At 40.9% G+C, this 17,837-nt stretch overlaps 1 protein-coding gene across 1 annotated transcript; it reads right to left on the reverse strand.

Annotated features, from left to right (window-relative positions):
• Positions 1 to 1,995: 1,995 nt before the first annotated feature.
• Positions 1,996 to 16,212, reverse strand: LOC139562414 (monocarboxylate transporter 12-B-like). The gene is made up of 7 exons (XM_071380113.1): positions 16,068 to 16,212; positions 12,698 to 13,029; positions 9,818 to 9,921; positions 4,744 to 4,887; positions 3,577 to 4,591; positions 3,101 to 3,360; positions 1,996 to 2,912 (listed from the first exon to the last, which is right to left on the reverse strand). The coding sequence occupies exons 2-7, from the start codon at positions 12,814 to 12,816 to the stop codon at positions 2,668 to 2,670; spliced, it is 1,887 nt and encodes a 628-aa protein (XP_071236214.1). The 5' UTR covers positions 12,817 to 13,029; positions 16,068 to 16,212; the 3' UTR covers positions 1,996 to 2,667.
• Positions 16,213 to 17,837: the final 1,625 nt, after the last annotated feature.

The following is a 17,837-nucleotide window of genomic DNA, read 5'->3' on the forward strand; positions in this document are numbered from 1 at the left end:
TCGTCATATCAAATTATGATCTTGTCTCATCGCTGCAACTCCCCAATGGGCTCGGGAGAGGTGAATGTCGAGTCACGCGTCCTCCGAAACTTGACCCGCCAAACTGAACTGTGCTCCTTAACACCCGTCCGCTTAACCCGGAAGCCAGCCGCACCAATGTGTCGGAGGAAACACTGTTCAACTGACGACCGAAGTACCTGTAAGTACCTGTAAGTACCTGTAAGTACCCAGAAAATCAATACTCATCATCTGCTATTTGTCAACAATGGTTAATATAGACTGTTATGTTAGATGTACACCACTAGATGGAGATATTGCTTTTTGTAATGTGGAAAGGGAAGTAAACAATACTGTTTTATATTTAGCAGAAACAGTACAGTATATCTATGCAAGGTGTCACACATGGCATGCTTGGGCTAGTATAGCAAGTTTATTTTGTCTCTCTGTCATCTATGGCTGTATTTTCCAGAGATCCAGGGCTCCCGAGTGGCACAGCGGTCTAAGCCACTGCATCTCAATGCAAGAGGCGTCACTACAGTCCCTGGTTTGAATCCAGGCTGCATCACATCTGGCTGTGATTGGGAGTCCCATAGAGTGGTGCCCAGTGTTGTCTGGGGTAGGCTGTCATTGTAAATAAGAATTTGTTCTTAATTGACTTGCCTAGTTAAATATAAAATAAAAATAGTCTTAAAGTTCAATATTAATCAGATGTCAGTATTAAGGATACTTGACAGAAGTCTGTACTAGAGTGGGATTATTATTAGAAATAGAACACATGACAAATGAGACAGTTCCCCGAATGAACATCAATCTGCTTTATCTCAACACCACATCGTCAGACAAATAACCAATAGATGTATGTTCAACATAATAACATGTTTAAACAATTTAAAACTAGAAGAAAGTTCTGAACTTTCAGAGGAAGAAGACTGTCATTATAACTCTCTACGATAGTACAAATATTGACTGTGCTGCTTGACGGCAACCCAACAAGGCATCATATTCATGTTTTTCAATTGATAAACATATGTCATTAGAAAAGGTGAAGATAAACACATAGGAAATGTAGGCATTCATGGTATTTTTGTCCCTGTAGGCATTAATGTGCAAAAAAAACAAACACATTCTTCTCTTTCAAAATATGGATACATCTCAACTCATATTTTCAAACACAGCAGCAGGTGAAGGAATCATTGATCACTTGTTTTTTCTTTTTTTGGGGGGGGGCACCTTTTGAACATCCATGGCTCTGTTTGGTCTTGAATGACATCTTAGTATTAGTATATGTGAAACACAAGTCCATATTTCACAGTGTAGGTTTATAACGCACTTTGTGAACAACACTACAAAGTGATGCGTCCAATCACAATAGAGCAATTCCACAATAACGGAATTACGCTTTGATTCAGATTCTCTGCATTAGAATGTATGCCAAAGAAAAACCATTGATTTTAAAGTTTAAAAATCACCCTCAGTTTTCCCAAAACTGTTAAATATCTCTGACATGACACCTTGAGCTTGTGGGGAAAATATTTTGGTTATTGAACTACAATAAGTGAAGTGGATTTACATCTGGTAACGGAATTATGGTAATGGTAATTACAGCATGAGTCCCTGATCTGTACAACACAGAAATGCATAATTATGGATATGCATGTCATTCTCTTCATGGTGATGTATCCTGAATAGGTACACAAAGGTAGAATTATGCAATATCCTAATTTTGCATGTTTGGGTATTATTCTACACACTGGCTATTATTCTAAGGAGCTCTGCCCCCAAACAAGACAACATTTGGTTGGTCTGGACCAGACCAAATCTGAATCAATCACTGAGATCTATGTTTCACAAGTTTGGACATCACAGTACAGCACAGTAGAGTACAGTTCAATATATTATACTATATTATACTATAGTGTCCTAGAGTAGACTATAGTGTACTCTACTGTACCGAACTATACTTTTCGGTACTGTACTCTACTGTGCTTCACTGTACTGTGATGTCCAAACTTGTGAAACATAGATGTCTATGATTGGTTCAGATTCTGTGTTTTGATGCACAGTATTTCTAAGACATTTTAAGACTTTTTCCATCTGACCAGAAATCAAAGCCTTTGCTGATTTTTAGGATGGAAAATGGTTGGAAACGTAAATATGCCTTACTTTCTCAAAAAGATAGACTCTTAGCTTTCATTTGACATGCTCCCATGCACTTCACATGTTGGTGCTCATGGGTCCTTTTACATGGAAATGCCCAGTACAAATAGCTTCTCTTCAGTGAATTTTAGTGCAATCTATTTAATGTTATACACAAATGTATATGTTATTATTGCATAACTTTGGTGTTACATTGCATGTTTAATGTAGTCATAATCTTCAAAATAATAAACAAACAAACACTGGTACTAAGTGATGTGTTATTCTACAGAGCCACCAATTCTTAATCAACTTTTATTTAAAAAAAATAAAAATAGAGTAACTTTTCCTGACTGGTAATCAACACAGAATTTGTGATGGTGTTATAGGATTTTCACAAGTTCACGTTGACAGGAATAACTGCATTTTGTTGTTCCTGGAACATTATTGTTTTGCTTCCATTAAGGAACAACACACTTTGGTATTACAGTAACATCCACTCACTCAATAAAAAATGCTTACAAAAATGTCTCAACATGCAGGGACGGTCCCTGCTAGCTTTGGTTCGTCATGTGCTGCCTTGTACGTCGGTAGATCCATTTGGCCATTCTTCAAGGAGGCGAACGTTGAATCGGCATCGCTGGTGGAGAATGTTTGTGGTCCCCAGCATCGTTGGATCAGCATGACAGTAGCCAGAAAGAGTGAGCTGAGGATAAGAGAGAATCCACTGAGGAAGAATGCTGCAGTATAGTCACCAGTCCAGTCCACCAACCAGCCTGAAACCAAGAGAAAGAGTTAGGCTGGGAATTTCAACAGGAAGTTTCATACCAACAACAAAGTACAGACTATAACATACTGAGAACGATGGAATCATGATATTCAGAATCAAGATGTGCAATTTGAAAATTGTGTATGTACATGCACTATGTGTGTTAGTATTGAGGTGTTCTCTCCTCATCCTCACCTCCTATTGGTGGGCTAACCAGGTAGGGTATGGCATGTAAGAAGTTGACCACACCCAGGGCTGAGGATAGGTACGATGAGCCCACCAAGTCAGACGTCACCACTGGTATGAGGGCAGAGTAGGCACCATCAAAATAGCCATAGAGCATGGAGAAAGGCACCAGCAGGGTGAAGGAACGTAGCAGAGGAATCAGGAGGCAGGAGAGACCCTCCATACCCACAGCAAACATGAAGCTCACTTTCCGGTACTTCTTCACACACCTACAAGAGGGAAACGCAGACTTAGCTGGCAGTATGTTACAGCTGGCAGTATGTTACAACACTAGAGAATGTGGCCATACAGTGTGTGACAGGCCCAAGACCATAGTTTTGAAAGCATCATGACAAATATTTTGACTATGGCTACAGTCTATTTGGGTGATGCTATAGAAAATGTGTGTGTGGGGGGGTGAAAACTATTCTCTATATGTAACATACTTCCTGTCAGTGAGCCAGCTGAACGTGATGTTTCCTACGATTCCGGTGACCCCCAGGATGGACATGAGGAAGGCAGCCTGCTGGTGCTCCACGCCCACACTGAGGGCATAAGGCACCAGGTAGGCAAAGGGCACACTGCAGCCGTACGCCAGGAACAGGAAGGACACGGACAGCAGCATGAAGTCAGGCATCAGCAGGAAGCTAAACTCCTCCATTGACTGAAGACAGAGGCACCCTCCCAGCTTAGGCCCCGCCAGGGGACCAATTGGCCCAGGGGCAGCCAGGCCAGCCAGAACCTTGGCATCTACTAACTCTGCTAGTTTTGCATCGGCAACCTTTGTGTCTACAGGCTTAACATCAGCAAGCTGGCTACCGATGACAAGGTTCTCCATTAGTTTAATGTCCTTCAGCTTCCCGTTGGCTAGATTTTGATCCGCTAGCTTGATCTCTTCAAGCATTTTCTCTGTTAGCACGCTATTCACATTCACAACCATGCCCTCTACTATCGTCATGTCTGCCAGCCTCGAGTCAGCTAGTTGTACATTCGCAAGGAGTGCCTCTGCTAGTTTCATTTCAGTGAGTTTAATTTCTGCAAGTTTATCAGTTTCAAGCTTAACATCTGTTACATTCACAACCTCTGTATTTGGGTCCAACGGCTTTAAGCCTGGAAGTGTTGTGTCCATTACCTTCCCTTCTGCTAGCTTGGCATCCACCGGTGGGATGGCATACCCATTCTCAAGCTCTGCTGTCTTGTGCCACCTCTGTCCTCTACCTTTAGGCACCAGGGGCCTCATAAGGGCCCCGCAGACACACAGGTTGGACACAAACCCTCCCAGAATCAGCAAGGCCCCCCTCCAGGAGTAATGTTCAATCAGGAGATGCACAGCAGGTGCCAGGATGAAGGTCCCAATCCCAGTCCCAGACATTGCCATCCCATAGGCCAGTGCTTTCCTCTCGTTGAAATAGGACCCAACCATGGCCACCGCTGGAGTGTAGCTGAGGGCAAATCCCAACCCTACGAGAAGAGAGTTGGGGATGGAGTCATGGCAGCTGCAGTTGCGTTCTGTCATTAGATTCAACACAAGTATCCATAATGCAACAGCATCCTCTTGTGCCAAAGTCCTAAAAACAATGTGATGACATCTCCAGTGAGAGACAGGGGCATACCTGTGAGGACGCCCAGGGTGAGGTAGAGGTACTCCAGACTGGTGGCAAAGGAGCTGAGGATCAGGCCGGCAGAGGACAGGACACCTCCCATGATCACAGTGGCTTGGGTGGACAGACGGTTCCCGATGAAGCTGCCAAGAGGAGCTGGGAAAAAACAATACATAGACAAAGTTATCATCCTCACATCAAGAGGAAAATGTGACAGACTTATCGCTTGGATGGGATGTAGTTGAGACTCAATCCACTGTAATACACATCGAGTCGGTTATTGACATGAAAGTTCAGAGCAGGCCAGTAGTAAATGTTTGACTCAAAGATTAAGCCATGCAAGTCTAAGAACACACAGCCAGTACAGTGAAATTGTGAGTGGTTCATTAAACAACCACTTGTAAAAGTCAAACAAACTCTGGTACAGATGTTATGTAAGTCCAGGCGAATGATAAATCGGGGCCAAGTTGAATTATTTGATGTAAATCCTTAAATATCAGTAAAAAGTGCATCAGGATGGATACCACCCTGTTCAAAACAACCTAAGTGGCAAAACAAACAAACTAGCTTTCGATTGGATACTTTTGTGTCCCCAGGGCAAGTCATACAGCTGAGAGAGGATTTTTATAATGAAGAATGTGTTTGTTTTAATTGACTGTGTTTTGTATCTTAATGTGTATTTAATGTCTATATTTATGGTTATCTATAATTGCCTATTGATGTGTTCATTTTTGTATTGTGCACAGCTCATTTTCAAAAGAGAGTTTAGTCTCAATATGGCTAAAAACATTATTATCTTTCCCTATATCTCTTATCATCAACAGCTGTTTCCAAGGGGCTGTGGAGTCCCCATCAGTGGAGGCTCCTCAAAGGAGAAAGGGGAGGACCATCCTCCACAGTGAATTTCATAAAAATACAAATAGTGAAAAAAATGTTTTAAAGTTATCCTTTTTAGATAAAACTATACTCAATATTTTCATGTCACCAAATATTTGATTAAAACACACTGGTTTGCAATGAAGGTGTACAGTAGCCTCAACAGCACTCTGCTGGGTAGCACTATGGTGCAGCTGGAAGAGCACTAGCTTCTGTCCTCCTCGGGGTACATTGACTTCAATACAAAACCTAGGAAACTCATGGACTTACACAGTAATTATGACAACTTCCGGAGGACGTCCTGCAATGTAACAGAGCTCTTGCAGCATGAACTGACATGGTGTTCACCCAATCAAAGGATCAGAGAATGAATCTAGTACTGAAAGAAGAAGCTACAGCTAGCTAGCACTGCAGTGCATAAAATGTGGTGAGTAGTTGACTCAAAGAGAGAGAAAGACAATAGTTGAACAAATGAAGAGACAGATATTTCGTTGTATTTTTTTAAATGTTCACTTAGCTAGCTAGTTTAGCCTACTCAAACAGAGAGGGATGCTATGTTAGCTAGCTGACTATCCAACACTGGGATTCTTCCAAGTCAAGGTAAGCATTTATTCATTTATTGCCACCAGGGCCTGCCAATGTAACTACTAAACTGCACTGCATGATTTTTTACATTTTAGTAGACACTCTTATCCAGAGCAACTTACAGTAGTGAGGGCAGACATTTTCATACTTTTCTTTCCATACTGGTCCCTCTGTGGGAATCAAACCCACAACCCTGGTGTTGGAAGAACCATGCTCTACCAATTGAGCCACACGGGATAATTGTAGTGGGGTTACTAACGCATTAGTTCTAGTAGCTATGTTGACTATGACAATGTAGGCTGTGTGTAGCGGTTAGCAGTCATGATATGGTTTGACTTGGGAAGGTTTTTTTGCCTGGTCACTGACAGCTGATGTGTTGTGAAGGGGAAAGGTGAGAGGAGAGCGCATAGATAGTTGCGAGAAGGAGTTATATATACACAACGAGCAAAGTGATCATGCTGTTTATGTGGCTGCTATGAAAGTGAACTGTCTGCGTGTGATCAAGGGTGTATTCATTCTGCTGATTCTGTTGAAAAACGTTTCTTAAACGGAAGCAAATGGAACGAAAAGGGGATAAACATACCTGAATTTGCCCAACAGAAACTCAGATTTGCAACTGTTGGACTAATGATTACACCCTAGATCAGATAGATACTAGCAAGAGAGTGCAAGCCGGTGTTGAATGTGTCAGTCTCTATCACAGCACCGACCTCCACTTATCCCCATGATTCCAAAGTCACTCCTGGGGATTGCCCAGACTACACTGCATGTGCCCAGACAGCCCTCACACAACTTTTACAATAGCTGAGGGGTACTAAAATCAGGTGAAGACTGCTGGTCAAATCGTTTCATGTAATCATCTGATCATCATGTCAATGTTCCAGATTATGTCATTTCCTTTTGCAAAGTTACAGCAGGTGTATCAAGATTGCCATGTCATGATTAGGAAAGGCAAAGGTTTGGGAAGACAACTTATCATAATGGTCCATCTTCTAATCTTACTTATTAAGGGCACATGTTCTTTTGAGGTTATTGGGCATAAACAGTGCATTTGGAACGTATTCAAACCCCTTCCCTTTTTCCACATTTTGTTATTTTACAGCCTTATTCTAAAATGGATTAAACAAAGCATTTTCCTCATCAATCTACACACAATACCCTATACCCCATAATGACAAAGCAAAAACAGGTTTAGACATTTTTTCAAGTTAAAAAAACGAAATATCACATTTACAGAAAAATTCAGACCGTTTGCTATGAGACTTGAAATTGAGCTCAGGTGCATCCTATTTCCAGTGATCATCCTTGAGATGTTTATATAACTTGATTGGAGTCCACCTGTGGTAAATGTAATTGATTGGACATGATGTCTGCATCATTGAAGGTCCCCAAGAACACAGTGGCCTCCATCATTCTTAAAATGGAAGAAGACTCTTCCTAAAGCTGGCCACCCGGCCAAAATGAGCAATTGGGTGAGAAGGGTTTTGGTCAGGGAGGTGACCAAGAACTTGATGGTAACTCTGACAGAGCTCCAGAGTTCCTCTGTGGAGAAGGGAGAACCTTCCAGAAGGACAACCATCTCTGCAGCATTGCACCAACCAGGCCTTTATGGTAGAGTGGCCAGACAGAAACCACTCCTCAGTAAAAATCACATGACAGCCCGCTTGGAGTTTGCCAAAAGGCACCTAAAGGACTCAGACCATGAGAAACAAGATTCTCTGGTCTGATGAAACCAAGATTGAACTCTTTGACTTGAATGCCAAGAGTCACATCTGGAGGAAACCTGGCACCATCCCTACGGTGAAGCATGGTTGTGGCAGCATCATGCTGTGGGGATGTTTTTCAGCTGCAGGGACTGGGAGACTAGTCAGGATCAAGGGAAAGATAAACAGAGCAAAGTACAGAGAGATCCTTAATGAAAACCTGCTCCAGAGTGCTCAGGACCTCACACTGGGGCAAGGGTTCACCTTCCATCAGGACAACGACCCTAAGCACACAGCTAAGACAATGCAGGAGTGGCTTCGGGACAAGTCTCTGAATGTCCTTGATTGGCCCAGCCAGAGCCCAGACTTGAACCTGATCGAACATCTCTGAGGAGACATGAAAATAGCTGTGCAGCGACGCTCCCCATCCAACCTGACAGAGCTTGAGAGGATCTGCAGAGATGAATGGGAGAAACTCCCCAAATACAGGTGTGCCACACTTGTAGCGTCAAATCCAAGAAGACTTGAGGCTGTAATCGCTGCCAAAGGTGCTTCAAGAAAGTACTGAGTAAAGGGTCTGAATACTTATGTAAATGTCATGTTTAAGTTAACATTTTTAATACATTTGCAAAAATGTTTGTTTTTTTAACTGTTTTTGCTTTGTCATTATGGGGTATTTTGTGTAGATTGATGAGGGGGGAAACTATTTTATCATTTTTAGAATAAGGCTATAACGTAACAAAATGTAGAAATAGTCAAGGGGTCTGAATACTTTCCAAATGCACTGTATGCTGTGTACTAATCTGAATTAGTGTGTGGTTTTGTGCTTGTGAATCGGTTTGTTTTCCTTTTCACCCTTAAAGCCCGATGTCTTATATATGTCACAATGTCTTATGCCACAATGTTTTTAAACACCTGGTAAATTATCTGTATATGAACAATACATAAAAAGAAAACACTATTTTTAAGAACTCAGGTTAATTCTGATATTTCTTTCACAAATTGTTTTTTTGGCCAATCAGATCAGCTCAAAAAATATCTGATGTGTAAAGATCTGATTGATCAAAGGATTAATTAGTGTGGAAAAAAGATCAGAATTGGGCTGAAAGAGATCCTAATAAACAAAGAGATCCTAATAAACACTTTTGGCACAACCTGGTGGCCGATCTTTGTAATTACACATGAAAATGGCTGATTTCACCAGCCTGTAAAAACGGAAATCTGCTCCTCCCAAGGTCTAGTATTTGTCAAAATGTGCATGTCTGGGATTCAATGCATGCAAAATGCTCATAATATGTCCAGAGACGCCTGAGTAAATTTTCTAAGAATTATATTCATTTTTGGCGAAGTGTCGTCACTTGAAATGTTCATGTGATATATAAGAGGTGATGCAAACCACACATTTTATAATACAGTGTCTATTATGTCGGGAAGTAAACTATCTTTTTTTCTTCTTCAGAAATTAGTTATTTGGGGTCTCCTTGGGCAGTCCTAATCACAGCATAATGTTCATGCAAGGAGAACTGGGTCCGGATTTCTGTGTTACACATCAGATGCATCAAGATTTGCCATTTCCTGATAAGGAAAGGCGTATGTTCGGGTATTTCTTATCATAATATGCTACCTCCCAATCAGAATTATTAGGGGCATATATTGCTTTTTAATTTATTGTGAGTATAAAGTGCACTACTAGTACACTTAAACTGTGCTTTTATGCTTGTGGATCTGTTTCTGCTCCTTTTATAGCTAACAGAATCTATGGAGGTAGAATTTCCTCAGGCCCCAGAGATAATTATAAATAGCTTGAGAATTAATCAAACCCAGACAATAAATACATAAATACAGTTTCATTGAATAAAAAGGGACACTCAAGGTGTTCAAATTGCTGGTAAGGAAATCCTCTAGTCATGGCTGACTCTCACCAAAGAGGAAGGTGGTGCAGTCGACTAGCGAGTGTATCCAGGCCGTGCCAGAGTAGTCCCGACCAAAGTGCACCTGGAACTCCACAAAGAAGATTGACACACATCTAAAAATAAAAAGGAGAAAGAACAGTGTGAGTTTCAACATTACACTGGCAAACTGTTCTTCGGGATATATGCAGGTATAGGACTGGACTGGATTATTTGACATGGACATAGTATATACACTGAGTGTAAAAAACTTTAGGAACACCTTCCTAATATTGAGACCCTTTTGCCCTCAGAACAGCCTTAAATCGTCAGGGCATGGACTCTACAAGGTGTCAAAAGCGTTCCACAGGGATGTTGACTCCAATGCTTCCCACAGTTGTGTCAAGTTGGTTGGATGACCTTTGGGTGGTAGACCATTCTTGATACACATGGGAAACTGTTGAGCGTGAAAATCCCAGCAGTGTTGCAGTTCTTAACACACTCAAACCGGTGCGCCTGGCACCTACTACCATACCCTGTTCAAAGGTACTTAAATGTTTTGTCTTTCCCATTCACCATCTGAATGGCACACAAACACAATCCACGTCTCTGCCATCACTAAGCACATGAGAGGCTGCTGCCCTACATACATAGACTTGAAATCATCACTGGCCACTTTAATAATGGAACACCAGTCACTTTAATATATTTACATATTTTGCATTACTCATCTCATATGTATATACTGTATGCTATCTTATTCTACTGTATCTTAGTCTATGCCGCTCTGACATTGCTCGCCCAAATATTTACATATTCTTAATTCCCCTCCTTTACTTTAGATTTGTGTGTATTGTTGTGAAATTGTTAGATATTACTGTACTGTTGGAGCTAGAAACACAAGCATTTCGCTAGACCCGCAATAACATCTGCTAAACACGTGTATGTGACAAATAAAATGTGATTTGATTTGAATTGTCTCAAGGCTTAACAATTATTATTTAACCTGTCTCCTCCCCTTCATCTACACTGATTGAAGTGGATTTAACAAGTGACATCAATAAGAGATCACAGCTTTCACCTTAATTCACCAAGTCAGTCTGTCATAGAAATAGCAGGTGTTCTGAATGTTTGTATCCTCAGTGAATGACACAATAATGAGCTTTGTCGATACAATTTAGAAATTAAGACCAGTGACTGAATTTAAGTGCACTGACATGAATCCCCAAAGAATAACCCGATTAAATCAAAACACTAAATACGGGATGAGTTGAGGAATAGATTTGATTAAAATAGTTCAGGAATAGATTTGATTAATATAGTTCAGGAATAGATTTGATTAATATAGTTCAGGAATAGATTTGATTAATATAGTTCAGGAATAGATTTGATTAATATAGTTCAGGAATAGATTTGATTAATATAGTTCAGGAATAGATTTGATTAATATAGTTCAGAAATAGATTTGATTAATATAGTTCAGGAATAGATTTGATTAATATAGTTCAGGAATAGATTTGATTAATATAGTTCAGGAATAGATTTGATTAATATAGTTCAGGAATAGATTTGATTAATATAGTTCAGGAATAGATTTGATTAAAATAGTTCAGGAATAGATTTGATTAATATAGTTCAGGAATCGAGAGTTGAGGAATAGAGTTGAGGAATTGTTTGAGGTACAGTAGTTCCATTCATTCGGTACCCAATAACCAATAACCTAAGCTGACTGTATAGTTTGTTCATGCTGAGCGTTTAAAAATTATGTAAGGTTTTTTTTTTACACTGTGAAGGCTTATGGCATGTGACCAAAGCACATGTGGAGAGTGGAATTTTAATTCTCTCTCTTAAGCTACCTAGAGAAGGAGGAACAGTCCAACACAGGGGAGCGCAGCATTCACCAACCTACCAAGTACCAGAGTAATCAAACTTAAACAAGAGCATCTTACTAGCCAGTCTGACTTTTTTAAAAGTGTGACACGAAATACATACATAAAGTCCTTGTAACTTCTTCACCTACATGAAAAGTGGCATTTGTATGCTAAACAATATTTTCTGTCACTAGGGACTCAACAATACCTAACAGGAACACACAATAGGTACCAAACCTGCGTTGACTATGTGTCCCGGTGTCTGATTTAAAAGCATGCCTTTTTAACCTGAACTGACAAAAGGCTAAACGAATCGCTGGCTCATCACAACCTGGCTGGTTCCCAAAACAGATAGTTAGATCACACTGATCATACAGAAACATGATGCCACCTGACATGCATGGAACAGATGAAAGGACAACAACATTAACATGTCTGATTTCATTTCAGTTTATGTTGCATACAACGACAACCGTCCGCTGGAATATCCCAAAGCTATCTTCACACAAAAGAATCCTCACCATGGGAGCCTAGCATCTGTCAGGACAAAACACATACCTTGCAAATACTCTGCAAAGAGACAACAAGGGCAAAACACATCCAGAGACTCTACGATGTCACAAACATGTCAAATGAGGAGTTATGAAAGGTTCAGTTCAATCTCCTTGTGTCACCCAATTCCCCAACTTCCACCCGGTTACTCATCCCTGCACCTTCGAGGCTGCTGCCCTATGTACATAGACATTGAATCACTGGTCACTTTAATAATGTTTGCAGACTGTTTTACTCATTTCGTATGTTTATATTATATTCTACTGTATTGTAGTCAATGCCACTCCGACATTGCTCTCGTCCTATTTTACTTTTAGATTTGTGTGTATTGTTGTGAATTGTTAGATCCTACTGCACTGTTGAAGCTAGGAACGCAAACATTTCACTACACCCGCAATAACATCTGCTAAATATCTGTATGTGGCCAATAACATTTGATTTGAGGACTATAGTCCCTCTGACACACACACACACAGCTCCAAAGGCTCACCTAGTGACCGCACGGGTGCAGATGGTGACTAGGAAGCAGCCGGCCACAACCATCCATCCCCAGCCTCCATCAGGAGGGGCTACCGGTGCCCCTCTGGGACTTTTCCCCTCTGGTGTCATTCCTTCTGTGCCACCGCCGTGCTGCTGCTGCTGGCCTCTCTTTTGCTACCTTCCCCTCTGGTCCTGGGGCTGGCTCCTATGCTGTTCTGTGTTACGGTAATATGCGTCCTCCAGGAAGATCACCAAACCCAGCCACACTCCGCACAACTCCAGGTCTTGTCTCTGTTGGCCCCTTCTTTTATTCTCTGCCGCACCAGGCGTGGGAGCAGCTGTCTATGGTAAGGCAGTGTAGAACACAAGAGGACATTTACAATGTTTTAAAAAACTGTCTGATATCACATCCTAGTAGTTACTTACTATTACAATACAGTTGGTGTTTCTATGGTGAAAATCTGCTGCCAGATGTAAGGTCACAATAAAAAAAAATGGATACATGTTTGATAAACAATTTTGTATAGGAATGATATGACCCATTTCGACCACAAACATGAACATGAACTATATCACATACAGCCTCAAAACAAGGCCAAGGCATTTGGAATGAATCACTTCAAGGTCTCGGTCTCTAATTCAATTGACAATCAACATCTTCATTTTCTAGCAACAGCTTCATCGGCATCTTTAGCGGACATATGAACAAAAACTGTCCAAACAAAAGGCTACCCCAATGGACCACTAGAGATCACAGTAAGGCGAAGAAAAGACGTGTTGTTGATGCGGAACCTTGCACGGAGACGGAGCGTACAAAACCAAACAAAGGCCAGGATTCTCCTTTCTCCAGTGCTGCGCTCTGGTGTGACACCGAGAGAGGGACTATCATATGCTCCAACACATTGTAGCTGAAAACAACACAACTCCCCGTTATTTGAAGAAGAAAAAAAACGTGTCTATGTCACGTTTCCCTCCTCCCTAGCTGTAGCACGCTGTTCAGACTACGAGGGTGGGTCAAACATGGACCCACTAGACCAGCCACTCTGGCCCTGCCACTTAGGAACATCCCAAACAACACCCATATGTGGTGAGAATTGTATGGTCATGTTTACATTCACATTGATAAGGATGATGAGAAGTAGGAGTCATATAAGTTACAAATGGGGACCAAACTAATCAGGTCAAGTTCAAGACCATCCCGGGGATGTGGTCAGATAACTGATAACTGCAGGAGGACATGTTAAATGTCTCATTATGACCACCTGAGTGGTCAATCTGTTAATCCTTATGTGCTCTTTAAATTCCAATTCCAACATTTGCATAGCATTTACATCCTTAAAGAGAGAGGGGTGGGATCCATTCATTGTGTGTGTGTGTGTGTGTGTGTGTGTGTGTGTGTGTGTGTGTGTGTGTGTGTGTGTGTGTGTGTGTGTGTGTGTGTGTGTGTGTGTGTGTGTGTGTGTGTGTGTGTGTGTGTGTACTTGTTTTCCTACATTATCAGGACCCCATATGTCCTAACACTTTACCTGAATTTCCTGAAAAGGTAGGAAAACAAAAACTTGTTCAAATCGTCCTGAATTTGTTCAAATGCTATTTGAAGCTTAAGGGTTAGGTCTAGGGTTTTGGGGGTTAAAGTTATTGATAGCGGGAAAATAGGATTTATAATGGTCAAACATTTTTGACACTGAAACACGTGTCTTATCTTACTAGCGGCTGACTGGTGAATTTATTGAGTATGTTTTACTTCTGGGTAATTCCACGGTAACAGAATGACGCCGAGACTCCACTTATTCACTTTATAATGTATGCCAAACAAAAACCATTGATTTCAAAGTTAAACAAACCATTACTACTTCGAACAATTTCCACTGAAAATTTGACAAAAACAAATGAACTCGAAGAACAGTGCAGAGGTTCAGTTTGGTAACAGAATGACAGTAAAAACTACCTTGGTTCTTTATGTGACCACATTTTAAGATTCAAAGACGTCTGCAGAAATAATGGGGTGTCAGCTATGAGATGACACCTTGAATTAGAAAAAATATATGTTGGTTATAGAACTACAGTAAGTGAAGTGGATAATTATTCTACACACTGTCTATTATTCTAATGAGCTCCACCACCAAACAAGACCAAAAGCCTTTGCTTATTCAAATTGTTCTACTATGGAAAATTGTTGAAAAAATGTAGATATGCTTTAATTTCTCAAAAATATTGACACTCCTATGAACTTCACATGTAAGTGCATTGGGCTTTTTACATATAAATGTCCTTACTATGGCTTTGATATGTGGTTGTCTTGCTCTGGGTAAGAGTGTCTGCTAAATGTAATGTGAGTGTAGATAGAGAAAGAGAGAGAAGAGAGAGTGTGAAGAGTCCAGTAAACAGTGGACTATTACCATCCAAGGGGGCCCCTTTGTTTGCTGGTGGTTTCTCCATGTGACTCAGTAGTCACCATGCAGTTTGCTGGCACCACATTGCCACTTTTCAAGCCACTCAACCTATGGGGGATGGCTTCCTGACTGACCAGATCAAACCAGTTTAACTCTTTTTGGTAGCACAACATTTCTCTCCACTGGCACTAATAACAATCCCACTCCCATGGATTCTGGCATGCCGGAAACATGGAGGTGGGACAGTTATACTATTGTTATGGGGATTTCAATAATATTTGTCAATTAGTAATATGAATATTCTGTAGATGCAAGTAATGTTGCTTATCTCAGAGACAAGCAAATCACAAGACCTACTGTAAATAGCTTTTCTTAGTATAATTGTTTTTCTTAACGTCTTTGGGCTCCATCAGAGGGCTCCATCAGATAATAGTTCAGCACCATCCCTCTGGAATCCCTTCTCACCTCGGGCTATGTGATTCACACAGCCTCTTTCAAGGGAAGGGACATACAGCCGCGTCATAAACTACAACAAAGGAGGCTGGATTTTCTTCCTATGAAAAGCAGCCAATTTAAATATTGAATACATGTTCAAAAAGCTATATTGGAAATTGTATTACTTATCGAAAACAATTGAGCAAAAAAAAAAAAAAAGTAGCCTAAATTCAGAACATATTGCCATCTAAGAAACCCTTCAAACAAACACAACGTCAACTCGGTTTGCAGGTTTACATATTCCTAAATGTTTTATATTTATTGAACAGGGTCCATAAAATCATCCGCGCTGCATTAAAATAACCATTGACCTTTCCATATTAAATAAGGATGATGAGGAATAGGCTATAACACATCAAAAGCTGGCTTACACAAGAAAATAGGTACCAAAAAAATGCAGTTACGAGTTGTATATGCGAAGTAGTTCTGCAAGTCACAATGTATACTGTGCAACTATGACCTAACTAAATTAGACAGCTTAACAATACTTACATCAACACCCACGATTAACGGTATCGTCGCTTGCCTCTTCCGCGCATTACGCTGAATACACTCACGAGTGAGGTATCCTATTATTTTCCACGTTTTTATAGTGCCTTTTGTGCCCGGCGGTCCCCATCATTCTGCGACTGAACAGTTCAAGGAACTCCGGAAAACCAAGTGATTTGCATACGCAGCATCAAGGGGGAGTGACCGACCCCTCCTCCTGACTACAAGCACCCCGCCCACCCTGGAATTAAGCCATTATGCACATAAACTGTGTACACCCTCCACTTCTGCTCCCAGAAACACATGCTCGCATGTGAAACTCTCCTTTTCTACTTGTTGACTAAGGGGAATTATCCCTCACCCTCCCACCATATATATTTTAGTGTTTATCTTTAGTGTCCACAACACTGAGTTATTTTATAAATTCATTTTCATGCTTTATATCCTCGAAATTACCATTCCTCTTGAAAAGGACAGGCATAGGTGTCTCACTTTCAATTAAGATTCTCCATTGATCTGTGTACGTGAAACAACGCCATAGTCTACAACTTTCAGCCTGTTGCACCAATGATGAACATGTATCATCGTTGTACCACGCACAAGTGGCCTAGATGAGGCGTATTTCTGTCTGTAATAAAGCCATTTTGTGGGGGAAAACAAACTAAAAACGAATTCTGATTGGCTGGGCCTGGCTCCCCAGTGGGTGGGCCTGGCTGCACCCCTGCCCAGTCATGTGAAATCCATAGATTAGGGCCTAATGAATTCATTTCAATTTACTGATTTCCTTATGTGAACTGTAACTCAGTAAATTCTTTGAAATGGTTGCATATTGCATTTATATTTTTGTTCAGTGCATTTGGAAAGTACTCAGACCCCTTGACTTTTTCACACCTGTATTTGGGGAGTTTTTCCAATTATTCTCTGCAGATCCTCTCAAGCTTTGTCAGGTTGGATGGGGAGCAACGCTGCACAGCTATTTTCAGGTCTCTCCAGAGATGTTCAATCGGGTTCAAGTCCGGGCTTTGACTGGGCCACTCAGGGACATTCAGAGACTTGTCTCGAAGCCACTCCTGCATTGTCTTGGCTGTGTGCTTAGGGTTGTTGTCCTGTTGGAAGGTGAACCTTCGCTCCAGTCTGAGGTCCTGAGCACTCTGGAGCAGGTTTTCATCAACTGTGGGACGTTATATAGCCAGGTGTGTGCCTTTCCAAATCATGTCCAATCAATTGACTTTGCCATAGGCGGACTCCAATCAAGTTGTAGAAACATCTCAAGGATGATCAGTGGAAACAGGATGCACCTGAGCTCACTTACGAGTCTCATAGAAAAGGGTCTGAATACTTATGTAAATAAGGTATTTCTGTTTTTTTATTTTCAATAAATTTGCAAACATTTCTAAAAACCTGTTTTCGCTTTGTCATTATGGGGTATTGTGTGTAGATTGATGAGGACATGATAAAAAAACATACATTTTAGAATAAGGCTGTAACGTAACAAAATGTGGAAAAAAATCAAGGGGTCTGAATACTTTCTGAATCCACTGTATACCAATCATCTGATCCTACATGTTATCTGTGCATGGCCTTGGAACACTCAGTTCCACAAAGTAACAGAGCAACAATAAGACTAAAGTTGTAACCAACGACAAGAGCAAAATGTCAATGACAGCATTCAAATATTCTCTGTACTTGCAATGTCACTACTGGCCTACTTGGCTTTCTTGGGAATTGGTAGTCCATTGGTTGGTGTATACTTTACATATTTGTTGAACCTTA

Source organism: Salvelinus alpinus, chromosome 32 (assembly GCF_045679555.1).
Source record: "Salvelinus alpinus chromosome 32, SLU_Salpinus.1, whole genome shotgun sequence".
NCBI classification, from domain to species: Eukaryota; Metazoa; Chordata; class Actinopteri; order Salmoniformes; family Salmonidae; genus Salvelinus; species Salvelinus alpinus.

Bases quoted from the DNA above. Each gene is read 5' to 3' on its own strand.
- LOC139562414 (XM_071380113.1), bottom strand. From the start codon at position 12,816: ATGACACCAGAGGGGAAAAGTCCCAGAGGGGCACCGGTAGCCCCTCCT. The intron at 4,888-9,817 runs GTGAGAGTCAGC...GTTTTTTCCCAG, and splicing joins CTGCACCACCTTCCTCTTTG to CTCCTCTTGGCAGCTTCATC. The intron at 4,592-4,743 runs GTATGCCCCTGT...CTCTTCTCGTAG, and splicing joins CACCCTGGGCGTCCTCACAG to GGTTGGGATTTGCCCTCAGC.